The sequence below is a fragment of the Vicia villosa genome, linkage group LG1, assembly GCF_029867415.1.
Source record: "Vicia villosa cultivar HV-30 ecotype Madison, WI linkage group LG1, Vvil1.0, whole genome shotgun sequence".
Taxonomy (NCBI): domain Eukaryota; kingdom Viridiplantae; phylum Streptophyta; class Magnoliopsida; order Fabales; family Fabaceae; genus Vicia; species Vicia villosa.
The window spans coordinates 105,979,098-106,003,193 of record NC_081180.1 but is presented as its reverse complement, the minus strand read 5'-3'; the positions used below and the strand labels follow the sequence as shown (position 1 = coordinate 106,003,193).

The following is a 24,096-nucleotide window of genomic DNA, read 5'->3' as shown; positions in this document are numbered from 1 at the left end:
GACAATGTGTTATTATGCTTCCTATTTCTTCCTCGGGTACACAACGTCTAAAGATTCCATCGGGGCCTCTTTTGAAAAGGAGGGGGTCGTCCCAATAGTAATGTTTTAGGTCATGGAAGAATTTCTTCATCGGTTGGTAACTTAGATCAGGAGGAAGTACACCAGCAGCTAGGTAATTTACGAAGTCTGCATACCAAGGTGTGTCAGAGCGGGCTAAAGCTACTTCTGCGAAGTTATTGGTTTCAGTCATTGGATGGTATGGTTCTAATTCGTTAGCTTCTAACTGAGCGATGAGTCTTTCATAAGGGAAATCATCGTCAATTGGTACTTGTTCGGGTTTCAGATTTTCCAGTCGAGAGAGGTGATCTGCTATGACATTTTCAGTTCCCTTTTTATCTTTAATTTCCAAGTCGAATTCTTGTAATAAAAGGATCCATCTTAAGAGTCTAGGTTTGGCGTCCTTCTTGGTTAAGAGGTACCTAATAGCGGCGTGGTCAGTGTATATGATTATTTTGGCTCCTACCAAGTAGGAATGGAACTTATCTAACGCGAATACGACAACTAATAGTTCTTTTTCTGTCGTGGCGTAATTCATTTGAGCTTCGTCTAGGGTTCTACTCGCATAGTATATGACATGTAGTTTCTTATCTTTTCTTTGCCCTAGAACGGCTCCTACAGCATAATCGCTTGCGTCGCACATTATTTCAAAAGGCTCATTCCAGTCGGGAGGTTGCATAATCGGCGCAGAGATTAATGCTTGTTTAAGCGTACGGAATGCTTCAGTGCATTTATCGTTAAAAATGAATTCGACGTCTTTCATCAGTAATTCGGTTAAGGGTTTGGTTATTTTAGAGAAATCCTTAATGAAACGTCGGTAAAAACCAGCGTGTCCTAGAAAACTCCTTATTTCTCTAACTGTTTTGGGAGGTTGAAGGTTTTCGATAATTTCGATTTTAGCTTTATCCACTTCCATTCCTCTATCAGATACGATGTGTCCAAGTACGATTCCTTGTCGAACCATGAAATGGCATTTTTCCCAATTAAGGACTAGGTTAACGCTTACACATCGTTTAAGTGCCAATTCAAGGTTTTCTAAACATGTTTCAAAACTTCCTCCACAGACAGAGAAGTCGTCCATAAAGACCTCCATTATTCCATCCAGGAAGTCGGCAAATATTGCCATCATGCATCTCTGGAAGGTTGCGGGTGCGTTGCAAAGTCCGAAAGGCATTCATCTATAAGCGAACGTACCATAAGGACAGGTAAACGTGGTCTTTTCTTGGTCGTCAGGGTGGATAGGAATTTGGAAAAATCCAGAGTATCCATCCAGATAACAGAAATGTGAGTGTTTAGCTAGGCGTTCGAGCATTTGATCTATGAATGGCAAAGGGAAATGATCTTTTCGGGTGGCTTTGTTTAGCTTCCTATAGTCAATGCACATTCTCCATCCAGTCTGGGTACGTTGTGCTACAAATTCGCCTTTTGCGTTAGTCATTACATTAACTCCTCCTTTCTTTGGTACGACATGAACAGGACTAACTCATTTACTGTCGGATATTGGATATATGATTCCGGCTTCTAGCAGTTTTTGGATTTCCTTTTTAACCACATCGCTCATAATGGGATTTATTCGTCTTTGATGTTCCCTAGAGGTTTTACAATCTTCTTCGAGCATAATGCGATGCATACAGAGGGAAGGACTTATTCCTTTTAGATCTGATATGTTATATCCTAGAGCGGTTGGGTATTTTCTTAGGACGGTGAGTAATTTTTCAGTCTCGGTTTGTCCTAAATTGGCGTTAACTATAACTGGTCGGTTAAGTTCTTCGTCTAGGAATTCGTACCTAAGGCCGGTAGGTAGTGTTTTAAGTTTTATAGCAGGTTTCTTAGGCTCAGGTATAGGATCAGGAGTTAATGCCAAACATTCACTCAGGTGGTTATCTTGATATTCCCCACGCCAGTTGCCATCTTCAAAAATTGGCGGTATAGGAATTCTTAGGATCTCGGTTTCCTTATGTGGTTCGGATTTTATTTCATTTACACACTCGTCGATTATGTCGGCAGAGCAGCATGTGTCGATTATAGAAGGTGCTTTTAGGAATTGGGAAAGAATAAATTCGATTTTCTCTTCTCCTACTTCGAAGGCAAGCTTTCCTCGCTTAACGTCTATAATTGCACCAGCGGTTGCTAAGAATGGTCTTCCTAATATGATCGGGATGTTAGAATCTTCTTGGATATCCATTATGATGAAGTCGGTTGGGATGTAGAATTGGCCTACACGCACAGGGATATTTTCTAACATTCCTACAGGGTATTTAACTGAACGGTCAGCTAGTTGAAGAGACATTCTCGTTGCCTTAAGCTCACCCAGATTTAGCTTCTTACAGGTTGAAAGAGGCATCAAACTAACACTAGCTCCTAAGTCGCACAAGGCTTTTTCTATAATAGTCTTTCTTATTACGCAGGGTATAGAAAAGCTACCAGGATCTTTCAGTTTGGGAGGCATGTTATTTTGGATGATAGCGCTACATTCAGCGGTAAGTGTTACAGTTTCGTTATCCTCGAGTTTCCTTTTGTTCGATAGAATTTCTTTCAAGAATTTAGCGTACGAAGGCATTTCAGTTATGGCTTCTGTGAACGGTATGGTTATGTTTAATTGTTTCAGAAGTTCTACAAATTTTTTTAATTGCGCTTCGGTTTTGGATTTAGATAATCTCTGAGGGTAAGGAATTGGTGGCTTATAAGGTGGTGGTGGAACGTAAGGTTTTCCTTTTTCAGGTTCCACTTCGTTGTTGTTCTCATTAGTCTTAGCAGTTTGATCATCAGTTGATGTCTTTTTGGTTTCCTTTGGCTCTTGTTGTGACATGGGTGCGTTTTGAGTTCTAGGATCGATAGGTCCATCGTAGTTCGTTCCACTCTGTAGTGTTATCGCGTTCGCATGTCCTTTAGGATTAGGTTGTGGTTGAGCAGGAAACGTGCCAGCAGGGGCAGCAGTAGGTGCTTGTTGTTGAGCTACTTGTGAAATTTGAGTTACTAACATTTTGTTATGCGTAGCTAAGGCATCTACTTTGTTCGATAATTGTTTTACTTGCTCGCTATTGTGGATGTTTTGATTTAGGAAGTCCTTATTGGTCTGTTGTTGGGAAGCTATAAAGTTTTCCATCATGATTTCTAGGTTCGACTTCCTAGGGGTGTTTTGAGCAGCTACAGGCGCTTTTTGATAGCCAGGTGGGACAGCAGGTGCTTGTCCAGGCGGGTACAACGCGTTGTTGTTCTTATACGAAAAGTTTGGATGGTTTTTCCATCCAGGGTTGTACGTGTTAGAATAAGGGTTTCCTTGAGCATAGTTTACTTGATCAGATGGGATACCAGTCAAGAGTTGACATTCGGCAACTGCGTGTCTAGTTAATCCACAAATCTCGCAGTTAGGTGCTACGGCAGCAGCGGTGGCTGAAGGAGTGATGGTTAAGTTTTCGATCTTTTGAGTTAAAGCATCTACTTTAGCGTTAACGCGGTCAATACCACTTACTTCGTACATTCCTCCTTTGGTTTGGGTTTTCTCTAGAGCGGCTCGTTCTCCTCCCCATTGGTAATGGTTTTGTGCCATGTTCTCTATGAGGTTATATGCTTCATCATGGGGTTTGTCCATTAATGCTCCACCAGCAGCGGCATCTATAGTCATTTTAGTGTTATAAAGGAGACCACCATAGAAAGTATGGATGATCAGCCATGGTTCGAGTCCATGATGAGGACATAGTCTAAGCATGTCCTTGTATCGTTCCCAAGCTTCAAAGAGTGATTCGTTATCTTTCTGGGTAAATCCGTTGATTTGACCTCTTAGCATAGCGGTTTTGCTAGGCGGAAAGTATCTTGCTAAGAAAACTCTCTTCAATTCGTCCCATGTAGTTATGGAATTAGAAGGTAGGGATTGAAGCCACGCTCTAGCTCTATCTCTCAAGGAGAAGGGAAAAAGACGTAATCGAATAGCTTCGGAACTAACGTTGTTAGCTTTGACAGTGTCGGCATATTGCACGAACACAAATAAGTGGAGGTTGGGATCGTCTACAGGGCTTCCAGAGAATTGGTTCTGTTGAACAGCTTGTACCAACGAAGGTTTCAGTTCGAAATTGTTCGCCTCAATCGCAGGTGGTGCGATACTTGAGTGCGGTTCAGCGCGTGAAGGAGCGGCATAGTCTCTAAGAGGACGAATAGCAGCCATCTCTAACTTCGGGGTAATTTGATTGATTTGATCAGTAAAGATCAATTCCTGATTAATCGGAATTGGTGCTACTTCGGGAAGGTTGCGAGCTCGACGTTTGACGTTAATGAAACGTTCGATCTCGTTAATTCGTTGTATTAAATCTCCTCCTTGTGAACGAGTATTTGGCATACAATCGTCCAGGAAGAAAGGAAAGAATTGCCCTAGTCTCTACGGTGTAACAGTGAGTTACGATATCGACTTAAATAGTCCCCGGCAATGGCGCCAAAAACTTGATCGCGACTTTACGTGTCTATTAATCTTATGACTGCAAGTGCACAATCGTGTCGTGTAGTTTTAAAAGATATCGAATCCACAGGGACTATGAATCGATCTACCGTTATCTAAGGTTACTATGTAAAGCTAAGGCTTCTAATGTTTTGATTGTTTCTAAAGGAAAGTGATTGTGAATATTAAGAAATATAATAATAGACGGATAGCAGTATGTATTTCGTTTAACTTTAGGTGATCCGAAGGTCCATTGGCTAATGCATAATTCAATTAAAAATCTTTATTAACTCAATTGATTAAAAGTCCTCCTCTCAAACTTTCGCTCTGTTGATTTAGACTACTATCCTAACTCGTAATGTACGCTTTCGCCATCCCATTAGATTTTAGAAAAGCTTTTTGAAAACAACGTAATTAATAAAATGCTTGTTTTATGAAGTTGTTATCTATTTAAATCCCCTAATCTCAAACTTTCGCTCTGTTGACTCGGAACATGCTAATATCCCTACGTACGCTTTCGCCATCCCGCTCGGGTGTAAAAACATTTTTTGAAAATAAATAAGTTCTAATTAGTTTTAATACGCTTTCGCCATCCTTAAAACTAATGTCCTATGTCTACTATCCAGTTAAAGATCTCAAACTTTCGCTCTATTGATTTTAACCTTTGATCGTCTTAACCCCTCAAACTTTCGCTCTATTGGTTTTAAGACTTACTAATTAAATTAGACATATAAACCAAAAACAAGTGATATTTAATAAAACATAATTAAGCCAATTTATTTCGGATCCCACGGTTAACTTACTTTACATACCGATATCTTAGTTAATTAGCCAGACATATTAATACGGTTAAGCATGCATAAATTAATTCGGTTTATAATAAAAGGCATGTTAAATGGCATACAGTATATCATGCAATAACAATAATAAATAAAGCCGTAAGTGATAAACCTGAAATAAAATAAATCTGAATTGAATCTTGAAGTACCGAACTTCCACCACAGGTTGGCTGGATCGTTCTTCGGAATTAAACGGACAGAAATTTAAAACAAGGAATAAAAAGGATAAACCTAACGTAAGGCTAGATTTATAAAAGGTTCACAACAATTTTTGGTGTAGAAATTGTTGTGAGAAAATAAAACGGTTTAATTGAAAGCAGGAAGAAAATAGCGGTCGCGGTACAATTTCGGCAGCACTTCGTTAGCAGAAAATCGGACAGGTTGAAGTGAGGTAGCTGCCTCTATTTATAGGCGAGCCTTTGCAGTTGGAATGCATGAAAGCAGGAATTCCTCTGACTGGGGCTTGGAGACGTGCGTCTCCACTTTTTGGGGAGACCTCTTTGAACGACTTGAGACGTGCGTCTCAAGTGGAGAAAATCCAGGAGGATTGGAGACAGGCGTCTCCTCTTGGTGACGTGGCAGAAGAACGTTGGAGACGTGCGTCTCCACTTGCTGGGATGATTTGGGCCACGCACATTGCTCCTTCGTGGGCTGGGTCATTGTTTTGCACATTTGGGTCTTATTTGCACCTCCTTTTCACTTCAGCACCCATTTTTCATCTTTTAGGCACAAATAGTGGTCATTTTAGCTCCATTTCTTCTCCTTTTTACAAATAGTCTCAATAAGATGGTAAAACCTGAAACAAAGCAAATACTCGCATAATATCATAATAAAACAATATAATAAACGGAAAATGCTATAAATATTTATGGATTTTAAGCTAAATATACGATATAAAATCGTGTTATCAATTATGCCGAGAGTTGAAGCTTCAGAGTTGCGAAAGAGAGGAAGTGTGAAGGCTCATTTGGTCGTGTCCTTCTGTGTCACAAATTTCTTGTAAAGGAACAACGATACTTTTGGAAATTAAATACGATTGCAAAATCACACAAACACACTACAAATCTTTGAGAAGTATTTTTTATTATTTGTGAAAACCACCTAAAAATGTTTTTAATGTCTATCTAACTGATTGGTGGATTGTTTTATCAATTGGAGGACTTTTACAACTGGATAATCAATTATCCTTAATCATCTAATCAATTATTTTCACTTGGTTGATTCTAAAATTGATTGAGACAGTCTCTTAATGATTGATAGCGTCTAAATATCAAAATTTCCATTTCTGGCTTAAACAATAAATTATTGAGGTTCAATAATCAATTGGCCTGATCAATTATGGCGTTTATTTCTACAGTATATTGTTTCCAAATTTAAACCACAAACTGACCTATAAATAGAAAGCTTCTTCATCATCTCATAATATCCAGAAAATGAGTGTTGATCCTACTTTCCCACTCACTCTTAATTTTCTACAAATATCTTATTTTCTCACGTATATTTTGCATTAGTGCTTCAAAAGTTTCTAGTGTCTAAGTGAGGATCATTGTTTTTTGAAATGGATTAATTGTAATTTACCAATAGTGTTTTATATATCATGTAAAATATTTTTCTATAAGAAGTTGTTTTGTTGGGAGGTAAACTAGTAAAAACTCTTGTTTGTTTGGAGGGATTGTCTTGGGAAGTATCTGCTTGGTTTGTTAGTTTTGCATAGAAGAAAACTGATCTTTTGGTTAGTGAAGATCAACCATTAAAATCTCCACAATGGTTCCTAAGCTAAACCTCTATAAAAGCTCTGTTGGTTCAAGATTAGCCTGTGTAAAATCCCATCTTGATCCTTAAGTTCAACCTGGTGTAAAAGCTCAATTGGCTCAAGATTAGCCTGTATAAAATCTTATCTCGGTTTGGAGGTTAACACTTAACACGTGTAAAAACCTAGTTCAGAGGATATCCAATATAAAACTCCATCTTAGTTAAGAGGATAGCCAGTATAAAACGATGTTTTGTTTAAATATAAGCCCTTGAAAAAATTTGTTTGATTTTGAGGATAACCGCTTTAAACTCTATTTGTTGTTTGGTTGAAAGTTAGTCCTTAAACTTCATATCCTTGTAAAAGGAGGTTCATAGGCATATTTACTCGTTTTTTTTAAATGGTTTTGATTTTTTAAATGATTTTGATTTTAACCAATCTTTTTCAAACATCCATAATTCACACTGTCTTGTGTATGAAGTCACATGTCCAACACAATCTTTTTGGGGGATTGCTTCTTCTTAGGGGAGTCTTCTTGTCCCCTCTTGTCGTCCCTAGAGCCGCCCATTTTTTATAAACCTTTTAGTCACATCCTTAAGGAAGTGCCAAAGCCAGAAAAATAATATAGTCTGGGCAAAATAAAACAGACTTTTCATTTTGTCAGCAAAAGTATAGTTTAAAATAAAAGAGATAAAACACAATCATACAATTCACGAGGTAAATTTCCTTTCTGAGACTTCTTTCTGATGAATGTTCGAATAATATCAATATCATCAAGTGACTTGAATATATCCCGCTCGGTGTAAGGTTTTAATGAGGCGTATTCTTTATGAACATCCAAGGGGAGTGTTACAAATAACATGATTAAGGATGTCCATCAATTAGGAGATTTTATATTGATTTTTTATTTCATATTGATTTTTTATTTATTACATATGTCATATAAATATGATTCATATTGTACTTGAAATCTACACTGATAATGAAAATAATACAATATTATTTTTGTCTTCTATTTCTCTCATTGTTTGACTTCATAACTCCAAGATAGTTTTTGTATAATAGACGGAAACTTCAAGTATACTCCCATATTACTACTGTAAATAAACAAACAATTGTATAAATAAACAATTTTTTTGCACAAAATAAAAAATAATTGAAGGAAAATATTACTACTATAAATAAACAAACAATTGTATAAATAAACAAAAAAAAAATTGCACAAAATAAACAAATAATTGAAGGAAAGAGAGGATGGATAAAATATAAAAAGTAGAGCTTGTAAATATATTGTCTATATGGAAATTAGAAATGAATAAGAATAAATAAAAATAGCCTTGAAAATCTTTATTCATTTTGTTGTAGTTGATAATAATCATAGCATAGTCAATGTGACATCATCACTTGTACTAAAAATAGGTGTCCCCCACTTTTGTTCCACCTATCTCTCATAGAAACACAAATAAATGTGAACTTCTCATTTGGGTGTTTTATATTATTTTTGTTAAAGCTCTTCCCACTTTTGTTCTAAGATAGTATCAAATATATAGAAAATAATTTGTCCCATTACAATTCATCCAAAAATATTAGGGTAAGCAGCCTGGGCAATGGCCCACCCTAGCTGGGCCTTAGCTTCGCCCCTGCTTTAAGGTGAATGCACTCGTTGGTGTTGCAGTTGTGACTATTTTGGAAATAACAATATTTGGATTTGCTAGTCCGAGAGGATTCACTAATAAAATAAGGATTTCTTATCCCGACTTTCTTGATTTCTGTGTTAGAACTCCCATTTAAATCCTTTTTTGTGAGGTGTTCATGGGAGTGTAAGAGTCAAATTTTGAACAGGGCCTTTGCTCGTGTTCTTCCTTGGATTTCCCGAAATATTTTTCAGACATTCCCTGTAATGTTAGCGTGATTCGGTGTACCCCTGTAAATTAAATTGGATTTCCCGTTTTTAATGTTATATCTTTAGCCCCTCAGTTGACCAAGTGACGTGAAATCTTCAATTACGTGATATGTTCACATGAATTTTCTTTTATTTTTCATTTATTTTTTAAAATTCACGTGAAATTTTTTTATTTTTTATTATAAGGGGTTAAATAAAAAAAATTGATTAAAACCCTCTCCACCCTCGTAATTTAAAAAATGGATAATAGCTATTTTGCCCCTACCATATGGGCGAGGTTTGAGAAACCCTTTGTAACAAAAAAAGTTTGAATTCGTCCCCTAACATATGAAGATTCTCCTATTTTGCCCCTTCAAGAAATCCAATCATCAGAATTATTGACGTGACAACTTTTTTAATTTTTTATTATTATTTTTAATGACATGGTTGGCTTAAGTGACATTTTTATTATTTTTATTTATTTTAATTACATGTGGCATTTTTATTTCATTGTTTGGTTCTTAAAATGTTAAATATGAAAGCTTAAAAAGTTGGTCTCATGAGGTGTTGAAACCCAAGACCCAAAGAATACATGAAAAACACTCTTACCATTATGTTACACGTTAATTTTTATTATATAATTGCCTTAGCTAATATATAATAGTTATCGTTAACGTTATTAGCATTAATAGTTAATGTTTTCATTATTAATTAATATTAATATTATTATTTAATAATTATTATTTATTAGTTAATATTTATTAGTTAATGTTATTAATTAATATTAGTGAAATTATAAAATAATAATTAATACTTATTTTACTGTTAAAGTTAATTAAATTAAAAAATATAAACTAAATTATTATAAACTAAATTAAATTAAAAAATATAAACTACATTATTATAAACTAAATTAATTTAGTTTTAATTTAAATTAGTTTTAACTTAACTAGATTAATTAAACTAGTTTTAAATAAATTAATATAGTTTTAATATAATTAATTTAGTTTAGTTTTAGTTTAGTTTTAATTTGGTTTATTTTTAATTACATAAAAAATTTAATATTAAATTAACTAAATAAAAATATTTTTATGTTTTATATAATAGTTAATAATTTAGCATCAATATACTGTAAAAATTTAATGTTAAAAGTATTAAAATTATTTTAGAATTAAATGAATGGTTTATAATATATAGATACTATTTATATAAAATGATGTAATTTAAAAAAATATTGTAGCTATTATCTCATTTATATTTTCTTTATATTAACATTATTTTTAAATAGTAATTTAAATATTAAATTTATTTAAATATAAACAGTATTTAATATTTTTTAAATATTTATGTGTTAACATTAATATTTAAACTATTTTATGTAATTAAAAACAAACCAAATTAAAGTTAAATTAAGATTAAAATAAATTAATTATATTAAAACTATATTAATTAATTTAAAACTAGGTTAGTTAATCTAGTTAAATTAAAACTAATTAAACTAATTTAAATTAAAACTAAATTAATTTATTTTAAAATAATTTAATTTAGTTTATATTTTATAATTTAATTAACTTTAACTATAAAATAAATATTAATTATTATTTTATAATTTAACTAATATTAATTAATAACGTTAACATTAACTAATAACTAATAATTATTAACTAATAATATTAATTAATAATATAAACATTAACTATTAATGTTAATGACGTTAACAGTAACTATTATATGTTAGCTAAGGCAATTGTAGAACAAAAACCAAAGCGCAGTCTAGTGGTGAGAGTCTAAAGACAAGGTTTTGTATATTTAACCATAAATAAAATAATAAATGATATAAGAGGACCTGATTGATTTAATTATGTGTGGCAAAACGTGTTCGGTCCTTTGAGCATGCCCTTTTTGTCCTCACTTTTTTGTCGAGCGAATCAATGTTTTAGGATTGCATCTTCTAATGTGTCAGCTCAATTTTTTTCGGGTGCGAACATTAATATAATTTTTTTTTTTTACATTTTCAGGTTTAAAAGTTATTGTGTCCTAGGAGTCCGCACCGCCCCACCTTTTTTTTTTCCGGGGAAACCCGATCTTTTAGACCCGCACCCTCAAATATACCCGTCCATCTCTGTTTTTTACAGGATTTTGCGGGACGCACATGTCCGTTTTCTACCTCTGTTAGGGATGAATTTATGGTATTTTCATGGGTTATTATAACCAAGTTATGCGCTAAACTTAAGCAAAGTGTGCTAGTTTCATGTGTTTTTTAGTAAGAATTGAATTACATATGTATAGTGCATGTTGCGAAGCAAATCGAATCACTTTGGGTATTATTGATGCAGGTTTGGAGCTGAAAAGGAACTTTATAAGAGTATGAAGAGGAAAGGAAGATGGAGGAATAAAAAGACAAGCAAAAATGAGAGATTCCAGCAAGGCCGCGCCGCGAAGGATTCAAGCGCGCCGCCCCAAACCCTCTGTCTTGGGTCGCGCTGCGGGACAACCTGCCGCGCCGCGGAGACGGCGTGTCCAGCCCAACTCCTATAAAAAGAAACTCTAGCTACCAATTAAAGGGTGATTCTTTGGTGAACGAAATTAAGAGAGAAACCTGATCCTAAAGCACAAAGCAACCATTGAAGAAAGATTCTACATCAATTGAAGAGATTTTATTGATCATGATGAATTCCTCAATCAATCCTTGTGTGTTTTTCATGTCTATGGAGAGCTAATTCTCTTTTGGTGAGTTAAGGTAGTAGTTAACATATGATTATGTAATACCATTGATTGATTCTTGTGAACAATTGTTGAGTTTATTATCAATAAGAAACCTCGTCTTTATGTTAAATTATTGTTAAATATTTGATCGAAAGAAAATGTTTAAACTTTTGCCCTAGGTTACTATATTAGTTCATTCATAATTTGCAGAGATGGAATTGTGAATGGGTTTTCATTATTATCGTGATTCATTACTTTTATCGATATTGATATTTTGAGAGATCGAATCTCACATTGGCAGAAGATTATCTAACTTGATTTGCAGACATGAGATCTAGTTTGAGGATAAATGAAGATGATAACTCAAACGATGGTTCACTTGTAATTTAATTAATAACTTGCATAGAAATAGGTTGATGAACCCTAAAACTCAACATATTCTTCTTATAATTCACTAAAGTTCAGCATTCTCGTTTCATATTTGTTTAGATTTAATAGCATATTTAAAATAACAAAACAAACTCAGCTATTTTTACTCAACTCAAAATACTTTGTTATAGAACGGAAGTGATATTAAACCAATCCCTGTGGATACGATATATAGAAAATATTTACCCAAGAAATACTTTCAACAACCTCTAGATTTAATAAATTTTTCTATAAGCCTTAATCTGACCTATTTAAATTATTAGACTTTTTAAAATGCTTAAATATAATTTTTTTATCAAACGAGTTGGGTCGGATGATAGGCTCATGACATCCGCCTAATCTATTGCCACTCCTAATAATACGGGGATTAAGGTAAAAAGTTTTTTCAAATCACAAACATGGATCTACCTATTTAAAATTCAATTATTTTTAGTGTTTTAAACCGGTCGAATAAGGAATCGGAAGGGTCACCGGTTTGGTGTGATTGTAGGATCGGGTAAGCTATTAAATCGGTGGAAATCGTTCAAAACCAATCAAAACTAATAAAATCGAAGAACCGACCATGTTAAAAAATCGACGAGTTAAATGTTTACTTTATTTTCTAAGATAAAACGATGTTGTCTTGATAATTTTTAAAAAATAAAATTGTATAATTATACCATGTACAAAATTTATTTGGAACCACATTTTCTCATTACAATTAAATTTATTAGACACAACAATTATTATTTATTATTCAACTTATGTTGCAATTAGACACAACAATTATTATTTATTATTTATTTGGATTTATATTTTGTACTACTATTTTGTTACGTGTGATGACTATATTTATAATTTAAATTTGAAGAATGAAATTGTAAAATTATGATATTTTAAAATTTTGTAGGTGTCGTGATGTTTTTTTTGGAGAAAGAGTCATTCAATTCGAACAGTTTAATAACTATATAGTTTTGTTACAGAGATCAAAATTTTCAACCGAATTATCTAGTTTATTCTAGTTTACTCGTACAGTTGTATCAATGATCTTAGGGGTGTAATCGAATCGGTTTTTGGACAAAAGAAGGTCTTAATCGATAGTATCTTTATGATTTTATCGGTTTGGTTTTTAACATTTTTCAAAATTGAAACCGAACCAAACTAACCGATTCGGTTCGGTTGGTCGGCTTTCAATGTTTTTTTTTTTCAAACATTATATTTGTTAATGTATTCTCTACTATCATGTTTTTCGATGTATTTTATGCTATTATTTTTTAAAATAATATACTTCATGTCATTTATTTCATGCTCTATTTTTCAAACAACTTACAAGTTGCTCTTGATCCATATGAAATAGTGACATGGTTTCATTGCATCATGAAATAAGAATTCACTATAAAATATAAAGTTGACACTTGGCATCAAAATGTTGGAAATAGATTCGAAAGCTTAACAAATAGAACACGAAAAAAACATCAATTAACATGTTTCACCCCTCAAATACACATCGAAACTATTTTGTAATAAGACTAAAAGGAGTTTTGTTGAAGAAGAAGAAACCAAAATGGTAAAAACAAATAAGAAAATTAACAAATAAAACTAGCACACGAAGAAGTAGACCATACCATATCATAATGACAACAGTGATAGCAACATTTGAGGGAAGAGACTAGAGAAGTAGTTTAGTGAAAGCAAGTTTTCGTGACTTATGATTTCTCCTTTATATGTTTTGGAGTTGGGTTCTAGATGTGTATTTTGCGAAAAGGAAGAAATCTCCTTTATATGTTTTGGAGTTGGGCTCTAGATGTGTATTTTACTAAAAGGAATAAAGTGAAAGAAAAGATGGAGAATAGTTGGACCGATACAGAATTTGAACTTAATGATGGGTAGAATAAAAGATTTAGAGCGTAATTAGTTCTATTGGTTCGGTTCATCGGTTTGGCGTTTCCTAAAAACTAAAACCGTGAACCAAACCAAATCATATCGATTTTCATTAGTTCAGTTCGATTTTAGAACTGAACCATAAACAATCGGTTTTATTTCGATTTGGTTTGGATTGTCGTTTAATTGATTTTTTCTGATCCAGTTACACCCCTAAATGATCTAGTGATTCGACTAATAAACTAATGATCCAACACCCTAATCAATTTGATGACTAATCCAATTCTTAAAATAATGATTATTTTAAAATTATTCAAAAGGAAAATATTTTTAGATTTTAGATTTGGGAAAAAAAATCTAAATCTAAATAATAGTGGTAGTGTGTGTGAGAGGTGAAGGTCACACGTGTGAAAAGCTATGTGAAGAAAACCTCGATCATCCTCTTGAAACCCTATCTCGCTTCTCATTCGTAACTTGTACCAATCACTTTGCCCCAAATTCCCAGCCCTAACCCTAAAACCGAAGCTTCTCATGAAATTCGTCGTGCAATACTTCACCATCGTCTCAGAATCAGGTTCGATTCCATAACTCTGAAGAATCTTCTCCTCTTCCGAGTTTTCTATGGAGGGCTCTACAGAGGATCTAGGAGCCCCGGAGTCATGGGAAGTTGCCGATTTGGATGACTCCATGAACCGCTTGAACCTTTTGGTAACGTCCAGCAAAGATTCCAAGGCTCACGACCACACCGACGCTGCTTCGCCACATCTTCCTTCTGCTTCTTCTCCTGCCACTGGGGATAAGGTCTTCGATGATGCCGTTAATCAGGTTGATCAGTTCCTTCGTGAAGCAATTCAAAACCCTCGTGAACGCCTTTCAGGTAGCTTTGCACATATCGATTGCTTAATCAATACACATATAAGCTTTTGTTTTGAGAAATTGCTACTTTGATTGTGAATTACAGTTAACATGTATAATTAAGGAGTTATTTTGGCGCTGATTACTTATACATTTATAGTTGTTGTATTTACTATAGTGCTAGTATAAATGTTCAGTCTAGCATTCTCTATTCATCTTCGTATGTAGCTATTTCAGGTAAAGATGAGTATCCAACTGAGATGCTTCTTGACGTGATTTTGAATTGGGCTGGAGAATGTGTTTTGTAAGAACTGATTTGTTGCATAGATTTTTTGTTTGTTGCTTTCTGATTTAGATGCATAGATCTGAAATAATGGGAGGTTAATATTTGTTGTATATGACAGAATGAACTTGCCTCCCATGTATGAATGGATGATGCAGAAACCATGGATCATTTTAAAATTTGATGCTTGAATGTTCTATGGTTATTCTGTGATACATGCTACTGCTCTAATGGCATTCTTATGCGATTATGATTGTGTTGTTTGAATATTACTTGTATTAGATTAATTGTGCCTTATGTTTTTTAAAAGAATTTTCCTGCTGGACTGATTTGGGTTTCTGATTTGATTTATCCAGTTTTACGGATGGAGCAAGATGTTTTGAATTTTATTCAAGATCCTAATCGACAGCAGATTGAGTTTAATCAGCTTCCAACATCCTATTTAAGGTTGGCTGCACACCGGGTGGCTCAGCATTATTCATTGCAGTCGATGGTTTTACTGGATAATAATAGTTTACCGGATGGTTCTGGGTCAAGGATTATTGTTCGCAAAACTGCTGAATGTAAGCTTCCTGTTATTCGCCTTGCAGATATCCCAGTAAAATTGCCATCAGAAAACAATGCTGTAATGAAGGTTGCAATCAAATCAAGGCCACAAAAGCAAACACACGTTCTTAACAGTGCAAATTCAAACTCAGGGAAGAAAAACAACTCTAAAAGTGTTGAAGAGAGAAAAGAGGAGTATAATAGAGCTCGTGCTAGGATCTTTAGCTCGAGTAATAATGGTGGTACAGTGGTTGGGAAGCCAGAATGTGAAACAAGGCAGCTGGATAACTCGTTACATGGTCCCTCTGGGTTTACTCGTGGGGAAGATAGAAATGCTTCCGTATCTGATGTTAGTTCCAGTAGGGGGGTGGTTGGTTCTTCAACTAATACCGGTAGGGGGCTGGTTGAGTCTTCAACATATGCCAGTAGGGGGCTTGTTGAATCTTCAACTAATATCAGTAGGGGACTGGTTGAATCAACTAATACCAGTAAGGCTAGAAGTAGGACAGAGAAGGAGTCAGTTGCTAGGTACAGGCAAAGTAACAGGGTGGCCATATTCCGGGACCGTGAAATTGACCGCAAGGATCCTGATTATGACAGAAGCTATGATAGGTACATGCACCTCTTACCACATTATTTAGTGATGCACTTGTCTGTTAATATATGTTGACCTTGTTGTCTTGTTCCCCTCTCGAATCAATAGTTTGAGTTTACAGTCATGAATTATTGATGCCGTCAGTACTTTTACTATTAGCGTGACTTACATTTTTATATGTAAAATCCTATTTAGATCACACAGTAGTTAATATTTTCATTATAGAATGCAGACAGAATATTTTGTGTCAATGTTTTTTTTCTCTTGTTAAACGTCTTTGTTTCCTTCCAAATAAAAACATAAAAAAATTTCCAAAATCACTACTTCTCATTCCTGGGTGTAACTTATGACATGGTTGAACTAATCTACCATGGATATTTACAAGACATTAGCTAAGTTAAGTAGCTAACGTTTCTTTCATATTGAAGAATTAGTTTTATATGTGCTTTTTAGTTCGAATGAATAATTGATAACAAAACATTTCAGTCTTTCTTGTTTGTTTGCAACAATGTTGTTAGTGTTGTTACAGTGCTACACAGAATTTCTGAAAGACCACTTTTGTTAAGTAATGCACTGATTTAGTACAAAGTGTTGTCAAATAAAGGCACTATAGGTGCTGTATTATAGTTGAATTTGAACGCACCACTATTTTCTGCAGTGTGTGATTGACAAAACTGGTTTGCAGATGTTTTTCAAACCTATGATTTTATAAATGACATCTTATGTTTTATTTATTTTAATATTTAAATACGACATCAACAACCTATAATATTTCTTCATAGTTATATAAAGTTTTTGCTATTTAGTATAACGTGAACTACACAATGTGTGAGAAGAGAAAGAAAAATCGAAATGAGTTGTAAGAAAAATTTGGAAGATAGGAACACAAGGTATATAGTGGAATATACTCTGAAAAGGAAGGGATCCATATTCCAAATACATATGCTAGAAAAGATAGAAGATTTGTTTGAGTTGCCAATACATTGGCAATATATTGATAAGTTGTTAAGGGGATTAATAAAAGAAGAAACTCAGAATTTTGAATAGTCTCCGGGGTGTGTAACTTATTATAACTAATCAAATGGGTTGTATTTTACGTTTTGGTTTGTTCTGTCTGTAAAACTAAAAAATTTAAAAAGACGAGATATGGTTGGAGTATTGATTGATCTGATCCATTATTCTTCTGACGTGCTTGGCAGGTATATGCAAAGATTTGATCCTGGGTTTGGATTCAATGGTGGATCATACCCAATTCAGCCGATGTATGCACCGGTATTGAATTACAATACTGAGTTTCCACAGCTTGGATCCCCTCATGGCCCCCAACGATCCGCCGAACACCAACCACGGCCTCTTCCGCAACATATATCTGGGCAACATATATCTGGGCAGCATATATCAGGGCAACATATATCAGGAACTTGGGTTGCACAGTCAACACCTGCTGGAATTGGATATGGGCATCCAGAGACCATGATGTCACCATTTAATCATAATCAAGTTGGTGCACACTCTTCATCAACCATGTATTTGCATTCACCTCAGTATCCCTGTCAGCACCCTGGAATGCCTTTTATCCATCCTGAACATATTCACCAGCCCTTTGCACAGGTATAGGAAAATACCAAATCCGCTTGTTATATAAAAAAACTCCTATTTGTGGTTTTGATCAAGTCCTAAACTATGTTTTATCAAGGTGCATAATTTTCATGTTACTCAGCATCTTTATACTACAAGAATTGAAATGAAATAATTATAAAATGTTACATAAAGCTTTAGGTAAATAAACCTTCACAGTTGAAGAAGACAAAAAAAAATTGATAATGGTTGTGTTGTATAGTGTAGGCCAGCCTTGGCTGTATATCAAATCCATGTCCTAGGTGTATCAAAAAACATTCTTTTCGCTAAGAGTGATAGGTCCACCCTGAAGGAGGTACTAACTAACAGCTAAGTCCTTTCTGAACTGCAAGAGATAGCTGTTAATTTTTTTTTAGAGCGTGAGGAGTGTGTTGGAAATGCTTCCCCTAGCCACTTAATTGCGGCATTTGGGTTTTCTTCATTGCAACCCCCAACACTTTCATTGTGTTGGGTATGAAGGGGGTGGGTTTAGTTCCACATTACTTAGAGATATGCTTTGTGTAGTGTTTATAAAGCTTGTGCAGCCCTCACCAAGGTAGTCAGCGTCAAGATCCTACACAGGAGCCGAGAGGGGTCTCAAGATCGTGAATCGGAGGATTGTAACACGGATTGTAAGATCCTACCGATTTCACAACTCATATACAACTAATGCCGTGAATATTAAAAAATTGTGGATAAACTGTGGTTATATGCAGCAATTTAAACGATATTTTATCATGCCATTGATAAATTATTTGCTTCACTTTTTATTAGAATAAACTTGCAAAATTGTTCTGTTTTATGATATTCTGGCTGTGTGATTAGTCGTGGAGGCTGGTATGATTAAGCAGTGCATTGTGCACTTTGCACTTTACAATGTCAGTTTTTCCTCATTTCATACTGCATAGTTCAATTGCTTGCTGATTTGCCAAAATTTTACTTCCTTTTCGGCTGCTGCTGCTTGTGAATATTATCCTTGATCTTTTCATTTAGATCTAGTTATTCTTTTTTATGTACTTGATCTGCAGTCTCTTCAATTTGCTTGTGAATATTATCCTGTAGCTTTTCATCTAGATCTAATTATTCCTTATGTACTTGATCTGCAGTCTCATCAACCACCACCTGAAGCAAATTTTGGATTGGCCCGGCCCCGATGAGGGGCATAGGCCATGCCTGCACCCAATCAGCCCGAGCTATATAATGTAAGATGACGGTCTGCTGCAGCTACAGATCTCTTTTAGCTGATTGGAGTGCAGGCATGCAGGCCGAGTTTGGCTGGAATGGATTTGTGTATTTCTTAAAAACCCACCTCAAACAATGATCCATTCTTCCAATCTCGGTTTACGAAGGATGCTTCTTGCATCTTCTCTGAGTTCCATGACTATGTTTCTCTTGTGGACATTTGATATTCTGTGAGGAGCTTTTGGAGCACACACTGCTGCTCATGAAGAAGAGTGAACCGATGACTTCTGTAGAGCCATACAAGTTTGTGCTTGACTTGGATGAAGGTATGTTTTGCTTAACCTATTCTGTGGCATTTTGTTCTTCTTGAAACGTGACTGAATCATTCTTTCCTCTTAATGTTGAAGTTCACCCAATTCATTTCTTGAGATTGGGTATACGGATATAGTGGAATCATCAGAGGAAACACTTCAACGTTTCATTGGTAAGTAAATTTCCTTGCACCTTTGACGTGGATTATTGCAAAACCAATGTTATGTTAACTTATTCAAGTTACCTTTAAAGAATATCAAATGAATTTTTTTGCGTGTTTTTGTCAGCTTGAGCTCCCCAAAAGAGAGCTAAAGGGATTCAAATCTTGCTTGGCGTCATTTGCCTTCAGATTGCATGAACTTGCGTTGAAGATTTAACTGGAGTTTTATAGCTCTAGTTACTATTCCCTATATATTTCATAGTCCAGCAAGTAATCCGTAACCTCATGTATGGCTAACTTCTGTGGATGAGTTTGTATAATTTACTCTCTTCATACATTTCTGCGTTCGTTAATGGATAAATTTTAACAATTTTTTCACGGTGATCTTTTCTTATGGGTTCTTCGCCTACATTGTTTTGCCTGTCTTTTTTGGTAATTAACATTTGAAAGTGTCAATTTTTTTACCCATACCAAGAAAGGTAATAAATGTTTACTTTTCAAATAATAATTTTCCTTTTTATAATACCTTGACTACTTATTACATTCATTAAAAAAGTGGCAGTTAAAAAGGAACAGGTAGGAAATACAAGCTTTGTAAAAGAAAGAACAAAAACACATTTTATTGTATTTTTATTCTTCTTTTCACCATTTTCTTCAATGAGATAAAAGAACTTGAATAATTTATTAGAAAATTAATGAAATTAAAAGAAACTCAAACATTCAACTTGTTTTAACTAATCGTCCAATCTTTCAAAATTAATTAATCATTCGAAAAAACTTAAGATTGCTATTTGCGATGAATATTTATATTGTAGACCATTATTCACTTGAAATAAAAAATAAAACTTACTGTCTTGTATTTAAAATTATTGTCATGTAGTTAAAATACTTCTCATCGTCTCATAGGGAGATATCTCAATTCACCTTTTATAATTCTTAGGCTTTTGTCGAAATTTCAATTATATTCTCTGATTTCGGAGATACACATTAGGAAACACATTTTTTTGTTGAAATTTGTTTCTTTCCGGAGTCTTATCTACGGAAGCATTAAAAATTCAAATTAATTCAGTTCATGAAATGATCCGTAGATATATCTACAGAACGTGTTAAAAACAGAATGCTCCGTAGATGTACATACCAAACATTATTTTATATTTTAAATCAATAACATTTCACTCCAAATCTCAAATTTTTTAACATAAAGTTTAGTACATTAAAGTAGTATGATGTAAAAGCAATGGTATATAGTACACAAAAAGAACACATTGTATAAATCATCCAAAAAGTGTCATACATAGTCAAAATAAAGTACATCAATCTAATAAAATTACAGACATCAAAATAAACAGCACAATCACTATTGTGTGTGCCGGACAACATCCCCATCCTCTAGCTCTCGTGCTACCTCTGCGTCCACCGCCGCCTTGTCTGCCGGATACTCTACCTCTACCGTCAAGTGCCCCATCCGTCCTGACACGATGTCTATGGTACAAAAATGCCCAATCTGCCACCCTAATGATATCATCCAGTATACGCCTGTGATCAGACCCCTCAAGGAAGAAATCACCGTCAATGTCCGCCCGCGTCAACTCAAGTATCTCACAACAACGAGGAAGAACATCACGTGTGTGGTCTAACTATGACTGATGAGTCTGCAATATCTCCTAATGAGCTGGTCTAGGTGGTGATCCCTTTGCAGTGGGGATCATTTAGGGGTGTGACACAGTGAAGTACCAAGTGTTGTACCCGTCAGCGCATCTCCAGTCTACCTCTGTTTTGGTCGCCTGAGCCTCGTCCAGAACCATGTGATTCTCTAAGTCTGCAAAGGCCTCATCTATCTGGCGACGAGTCATTAAAAAAGGAACGGAGACAGAAGGGTGGCGAGGCATCGTCTGACAGTAGTCTAACTGTCGCATGACGCGCTCTAGAAGATAACGAACTGTGATGGTCGAACTGCATGCCAACCATCCAGAATATAGTGCAACGTCATCTCACGGAAACGTCTCATAGTGAGCACCGTAGCAGTCGTATCGGGTGCCCTCGACAGTCATGCAGTCCAGATAGTTTTTGTAAGGATCCGACACCTAGTTCCCTCTAAGGGGGACGAAGGCACGAGCATGTTGCATGGCCTCAGTGTAGCTATCCACCTCTCCCCAGCCAATGATAATGGAGAAGTGTTGTAATATCCACCCTTGAAATGAAAATAAAAAATACGGGGAACTTATCATGAATATAGAATGAACAACTTTGAGAAAAAGTAGAAGTATATAAGATTGTTACCACTAAGAGTGAACAACTGCCTGCCACAGTCCTTGCCTTCCACTGGCATCCCTCTCCGAGTCTCGCGTAGCTGTACGCCAATATATGGATCCGTGCGATATCCAAAAAGTACCTCAGGTAAACGACATTTGTATAGGAGGAGCTCGTGTCCACAAACAAATGAATGCCTAAAAAAAATAAAAAGTAACACCTAAGCACACACTATATGTGTATCTCCACCTCAACTGGATCACCAATAACATCCTGTGCCGCAAGGAGCTCGGCTTTATATCTCTACGATAGAAGGAAAACCTCACGTGAGCCCTACGAGTCCTCTCCGCCTCCTCAAGCACATCCTTTGGAACAGCCCCGAGCTCCTCAATCAGAGCCTCTCTCGCCTCCTCCTTCGTCATCCTACCGTGACAAAGGAGGGTACCCCGTACAAGTATATGCAGGAGGCATACGATGTCGTCCAAAATAATAGTAACCTCACCATGAAGCAGATGGAATGAGGACGTCTTTGGGTGCCACCTCTCTACAAATTCTATCAACATCCCGTTGTGTATAATGGTGTACCTGATGTGGCATAGGTTCTTCAGCCCGAAAGCTTTAAGGACATCCTGGAACCACGACTCTGTAGGCTGTCGCAGAGATAAAATCTCCCGCCCGTGGTTGTAGAACTTTTGGGAAGCCATATCCTGAAAATTTTCAAAGAAAACACTGTTAATAACAAGCAAAGTTAGAAGTAATAAATTTCCACTAAGGACAAAAAAGTAATAAATCTAATAAATTTTACCTCTTCGTTTTAAACATGTTTGGTAGTATAATATGCGTACCCCGTAAACATGGATAAATCTGAAGGACCCCCTGGGTAACCCTTAGGCGCCTCAGACACACCGGCCTCCATGTGCAATGGGTCCACACCATTAGGAGGTGGAACAGGAGATCCAGCATCGGGCGGAGGTGGCATAGGAGTAGTAGAAGTATCCCGGAGACGTCTACGGGTGAAGGGTTTCTGTGAGGTACCCTCCTCACCATCATCCCGACGCCTCCGGGATGAAGAAGTATATGTGGAAGGCCTCTATCTATTATGCTCCGGGTGACTCTGCTGGGTGGCCTCATCTATCACCTCTGCTAGAATTGAGGTGTCAGGTACATCTGCTGGAACGAAGGTGCCATCTGTCACCTGTGAGACTATCTGCATCCGTGGACGTCGCACAAATGCATGTTGTGCAATCCTCTCAGATATTATGCGGTTTGGATGGTCGATCATAATGTCCGCATATTACAAATAAAGTCGAGTTAGATACAATTAAATTATAAAAACAAAAGGAAAAACTAAAAAAAATCAATTTTAACTCCATAGGTGCAAATATGGAATTCTTCTGTAGATACATCTACGGAAGCACCTAACATTCTATAAAATTGGGTTTGTTCCGAAACTGCATCTCCGGAACTATCTAACGTTACATTTGTTCTGTAGATGCACCTACGGAACGTTCTGAAGCTTCAAAACGCAACAATGACGTCTGTTACTATTCCAGCCATTGAAAAACACATTTTTGATTGCTTGATCGTCCGTTTACACATAAAAAATACCTAAATTGTCTCTAAACCATGTTTCTAAAATTATCCGATAATTTATACACCTAAAATTATATTCTAACTCTATTATGGGAAATACTTGAAAATAACTCTGAAACTCAAAAACTTATCGATTACATTGAATTTTGAAGGAGTCAGAGTCTTTTGATCGTTGATGTTGAAGGTCCCTAGCGAACTCGTGAAAAAACAATGAAGTTTGGTAGAACTTTGATTTTAGAGGTTTAGAGAGTTTGAGAGAGTAGAAGTTGGAATAAGAAGAATGAGGGAGGAGAAGAGTCTGACGCGAATATAAAATAAAATGCTTCGTAGCTGGTGTAATCGGATCGGTTTGGACCGGTTTTTAGTAAAAAAAAGGTCCGAACCAATAATATCTTCATCGGTTTGGTTTGGTTCGGTTTTTAACATTTTTCAAAAATAGAACCGAACCAAACTAATCGGTTTGGTTCGGTTTGGGTTGGTTCGGTTGATCGGTTTTTAAGATTTTTTTCAAACATTATATTCTTCAATGTATTTTTCAATATTGTATTTTTCAATATATTTTATGCTATTATTTTTTAAAATAATACATTTCATGTCATTTATTTCATGCTCTAATTTTTCAAACAACTTACAAGTTGTACTTAAATTCATATATGAAACAATGACATACTTTTATTGAATAATGAAATAAATTCACTTTAAAAGTTGAATCTTGACATCGGAATGTTGGAAATAGATTTGAAAGCTTAAC

The 24,096-nt window shown here is 35.3% G+C and overlaps 1 protein-coding gene and 1 non-coding gene across 2 annotated transcripts; both read left to right on the top strand.

Annotated features, from left to right (window-relative positions):
• The first annotated feature begins 3,737 nt into the window (after positions 1 to 3,737).
• Positions 3,738 to 3,844, top strand: LOC131645373 (small nucleolar RNA R71). The gene has a single exon (XR_009297000.1). It is a non-coding gene; the product is annotated as a small nucleolar RNA R71 (small nucleolar RNA).
• A 10,508-nt stretch (positions 3,845 to 14,352) lies between these two features.
• On the top strand, positions 14,353 to 19,880 carry LOC131643784 (uncharacterized). The gene is made up of 6 exons (XM_058914104.1): positions 14,353 to 14,829; positions 15,447 to 16,248; positions 17,431 to 17,842; positions 18,955 to 19,356; positions 19,438 to 19,514; positions 19,630 to 19,880. The coding sequence occupies exons 1-4, from the start codon at positions 14,574 to 14,576 to the stop codon at positions 19,003 to 19,005; spliced, it is 1,521 nt and encodes a 506-aa protein (XP_058770087.1). The 5' UTR covers positions 14,353 to 14,573; the 3' UTR covers positions 19,006 to 19,356; positions 19,438 to 19,514; positions 19,630 to 19,880.
• The last annotated feature ends 4,216 nt before the right edge of the window (positions 19,881 to 24,096 follow it).

What these genes read in the sequence shown, in the direction of transcription:
- LOC131643784 (XM_058914104.1), top strand. Translation starts at nt 14,574, where the DNA reads ATGGAGGGCTCTACAGAGGATCTAGGAGCCCCGGAGTCATGGGAAGTT. An exon ending in TATGACAGAAGCTATGATAG is followed by an intron (nt 16,249 to 17,430) that starts GTACATGCACCT and finishes CGTGCTTGGCAG; the next exon opens with GTATATGCAAAGATTTGATC. An exon ending in TTCACCAGCCCTTTGCACAG is followed by an intron (nt 17,843 to 18,954) that starts GTATAGGAAAAT and finishes CTTGATCTGCAG; the next exon opens with TCTCATCAACCACCACCTGA.